At 59.1% G+C, this 3,385-nt stretch overlaps 1 protein-coding gene across 2 annotated transcripts; it reads left to right on the top strand.

Annotated features, from left to right (window-relative positions):
* The first annotated feature begins 209 nt into the window (after positions 1–209).
* OXT (oxytocin/neurophysin I prepropeptide) lies at positions 210–1,577 on the top strand. Of its 2 annotated transcripts, XM_060284784.1 has the most exons (4): positions 210–344; positions 622–832; positions 1,127–1,328; positions 1,420–1,577. In XM_060284784.1, exons 2-4 carry the CDS (start codon positions 713–715, stop codon positions 1,473–1,475), a joined length of 378 nt encoding a protein of 125 aa, XP_060140767.1. In that variant the 5' UTR covers positions 210–344; positions 622–712; the 3' UTR covers positions 1,476–1,577. The 2 variants fall into 2 exon arrangements, with proteins under 2 accessions (XP_060140767.1, XP_030703367.1); XM_030847507.2 differs by lacking the exon at positions 210–344 and having other exon boundaries at positions 513–832.
* The last annotated feature ends 1,808 nt before the right edge of the window (positions 1,578–3,385 follow it).

Here is a 3,385-nt window from a genome sequence, read left to right as displayed (position 1 = left end):
GGATAGGAGGACATCTGCCATTTTGATTTGCAACAAAGCCACAGGTATTGCAAATTCCACTGTGGTTTGTTGTCTACCTCACAGCTGAGGAAAGGCTGAATTTCAGTTAGAAGTGAGAGAAAATAAAATCTTTTCCGATCTCAGTTCCGGGTGCAGGGAAATGGTTGCTGGTGTGGGGAGTGGGGCTGGGGTTCCAGGAAATCTGTGTTCAGGAGGAGGAGGACTTCTTTGTAGAGGGGAGCTAGGCTGCGTGTGTGGTTGGCCGAGAGGGCAGAGGGGGAGTCCTGCCGGAGTTTCTTCTGGCCTGGAGGAGCCCGAGGGTCCAGCCTGACCCCCACCCCAAGGTATTGGGAATGGGGGAGGGGGCTGCAGGGCGTCCCCCCACCCCCCACCAAACCCTGTCCCACCCTAGGGCCCAGGCCACGGCACTGGCTCCCCTCCCAGAGCTGCTTCCTTCCCCTAGCGGCATTCGGCATTCGCTATCATTGCCAGGTCCATTAGCCATTAGCCGATGCGGTGACCTTGACCCGGCCTGGGCCCTGCAAATGAGGGGGCACGCCGGGGGCGCAGGGCCTGAACCGCAGCGGCCTGCTGTGACCAGTCATGCGGCGGCCCTCTTAGACACTGCTCCGCCTACGCGGCCCCTGGGCATAAAAAGCCGGGCCAGAGAGACAGCGCAGCCGCCGGACCCCGGACCCAGCCCTCCCGCACCATGGCCGCCCCCAGCCTCGCCTGCTGCCTGCTCGGCCTCCTGGCGCTGACCTCCGCCTGCTATATCCAGAACTGCCCCCTGGGCGGCAAGCGGGCCGTGCTGGACCTCGACGTACGCAAGGTGAGCGCCCAGCCCTAGTCCCGCGGCACTTGAGGCTGGGCAACCCGCAGCCACAGGGTCGCCCCTGCCGCTCCCTTTCCCGCGCTGACCCCGCGCCGGCCTCGCCTGGCCTAGGAACCAAGGCAGCCGAGTAGCTTTTGAGTCCCCTCCTTCGACCGCTTCTGGGGGCCAAAGAGCGCCAGGGAGACCCCGAACCTCCGGCGCTCCTCTGCTCAGCCGGCTCAGCCCCCCGCCCCGCAGGCTCTCCCTCCCGGGCCCCTCCCCGCCCCCGGCTCACCCCCGCCCTCCCGCCAGTGTCTCCCCTGCGGCCCCGGGGGCAAAGGCCGCTGCTTCGGGCCCAGCATCTGCTGCGGGGACGAGCTGGGCTGCCTCGTGGGCACGGCCGAGACGCTGCGCTGCCAGGAGGAGAACTACCTGCCGTCGCCCTGCCAGTCGGGCCAAAAGCCGTGCGGGAGCGGGGGCCGCTGCGCCGCCGCCGGCATCTGCTGCAGCCCGGGTGAGTCAGGCTGGAGCCGGGGCGGGACCGGGACACCGGGACCAGGCGGGGCGGGCCGTGGCGGGCCCTGACCCGGCGTCTCTTCATGCAGACGGCTGCCGCGGCGACCCCGCCTGCGACCCCGAGGCCGCCTTCTCCCAGCTCTGAGACCCGCCGGCCCCCGACACCGTCGGAGCGCAGCCCTCGCTCCCTCCGTAGCCACCCCCAGGAACTATGACTATTAAATAAAGCAGATTTTTTTCCCCTCCAGCCCGACTCGCGTCTAAGTGTCAGAACTGGGAAGGGAGGGCGTTGGGGGAGTCGAAGATCGCCGGCTCTCGGCGCTTCATAGGGAATTAAAGCCGCCACCCCGAGGGGAGAAGGGTGCTGTTCCGCGGTGACGTCCTGTAGGGGTGGATGGAGGAAGGAGGGGGACGACACGGCTGGCTCCCAGGGAGATGGAAACAGTCCCCTGCTTCCCCCTCCAACAGAGCTGGGGGCCTACAGCAGGCTGGACATGAGAGGAACTTTCTAAGGTCCAAAGCGACAGAGTGGGGCCTGCAGAGATAAGAGTCTGACGGGGCACCAGAGGAAGGGTAGGAGGTTGGTCGTAGAGAGTGAAAGACTTCCTGACATCTGGAAGCAGGCTTGGGTCACACATGAGGGCTGGCCTGGGGGAGGGGAGCTTGGCTGGGGCAGCTGAAGGGGCTTCACGTTTCCAAGGAGCTGGACTCTCAGACCGCAGGAGGCCACCTGTACTCTCAGAAGGGGTGGCCAAGCTGGGGAGGCTGGGCGGGAGGGCCAGCACAGCCACCCTGTGGCTTGTTGTCCCACCCAGGAGGCCCTGGGTTCCCAGTGTTGCATGGAAGCCAGGAGCCCTGCTCCTGACTGCAGTAAAGAAATGTGACAGCACTGGGGACCCTGCAGAACAGGGGTTCCTGAGAGCCCATAGCCACAGAAATGACCACAAAATGCAGAGGACACTAACAGAGAGACTCCTGCAACCTACACTTCTCATCTGTTCCTGGATCAAAGACCATTTTGGAGCAGTTATAAAAGCCTAACCCCTCTCCCCCAGAATGTGCCACCATTCACTTACTCGTGCTGTGGGACAAAAGCGATTTCAGAAGGTGCATGCCCACACACCCACTCCAAATAAAACAAGAGCGCATCACTATCTGTTAGTAATTTTTATATGTTATTTCTGTGGCTTTCTCACACACTGAAGCAATGAGGATTCACTCAGAGGCCTCCCACCCACCACAGGCAGTGTGTCGTCTCAGAGTGGAGAGAGAAAAAGTATACTAAAGAGGACTGTAAGGTTTTCTTTGTATAAATTACAAAACCAGGCAAAACTAAGCTATGGTGCTAGAGGTCTTGGGTGTGGTGGTGACAGGAAGGGGTATAAGGGGGCTTCTGGGGTGCTGGTCATATTCTGTTTCTTGGCCTGGGAGCTGGTAAAACAAGTGTGTTCAGTTTATTAAAATTCATTCAGATTGCACACATGTGATTTGTTCACTTTTGTATGTATATTATACTAGAATAAAAGTTTTTTAATGAAAAAATTATCATTATTACTGAGATGTATGAAGAGAAGAGAGATGAAGCTTTTGAAAGCCCCAGTGGTTCCTGACAAGGCTGTGAGAGCAGGTCCCTCCTCTTACCCCCCATATCTGGAACAAGAAATGACTGAGAGCTGAGTCCTGTTCAAATCAACCATGGGGAAGTATGTGATTCTCATAAATTGGTGTTTGAGAACCATGTCAAAGTTCTGTGGTCCCTCAGAAACCACACAGATGAAGAGGGAAGCAACCAGAAGGAACCACACTACTCAACTAGAGAGACACAAGGTTAGGGATTTGTGCTTTTCCAAGCTTGGGCATCCACCGGCCACATCAGCAGGAAGCCTGGGATCTCCCTCTGGGACATCAGTCTCTGAGTGCCCTGCATACCCTTCAAACCCCAGAGGATTCCATAGAGCAGAGCCATGTCAGCCCAGGTCTCCCCACCTGGAGAGAGAGTTCAGGGTCCCCTCACCCCTCCAGTGTTTCCTTTTCTGGTCTCAATAACACAGGGGC

This window comes from Globicephala melas, chromosome 15, assembly GCF_963455315.2.
Source record: "Globicephala melas chromosome 15, mGloMel1.2, whole genome shotgun sequence".
In the NCBI taxonomy this organism is placed as follows: domain Eukaryota; kingdom Metazoa; phylum Chordata; class Mammalia; order Artiodactyla; family Delphinidae; genus Globicephala; species Globicephala melas.
Note: the sequence above shows the minus strand (reverse complement) of the source record. Positions and strands in the feature narration are given on the sequence as shown.

Coding starts and splice junctions, on each gene's coding strand:
- OXT (XM_060284784.1), top strand. CDS start 713: ATGGCCGCCCCCAGCCTCGCCTGCTGCCTGCTCGGCCTCCTGGCGCTG. Junction 833..1,126: donor TGGACCTCGACGTACGCAAG/GTGAGCGCCCAG, acceptor CCCTCCCGCCAG/TGTCTCCCCTGCGGCCCCGG. Junction 1,329..1,419: donor CGGCATCTGCTGCAGCCCGG/GTGAGTCAGGCT, acceptor CTCTTCATGCAG/ACGGCTGCCGCGGCGACCCC.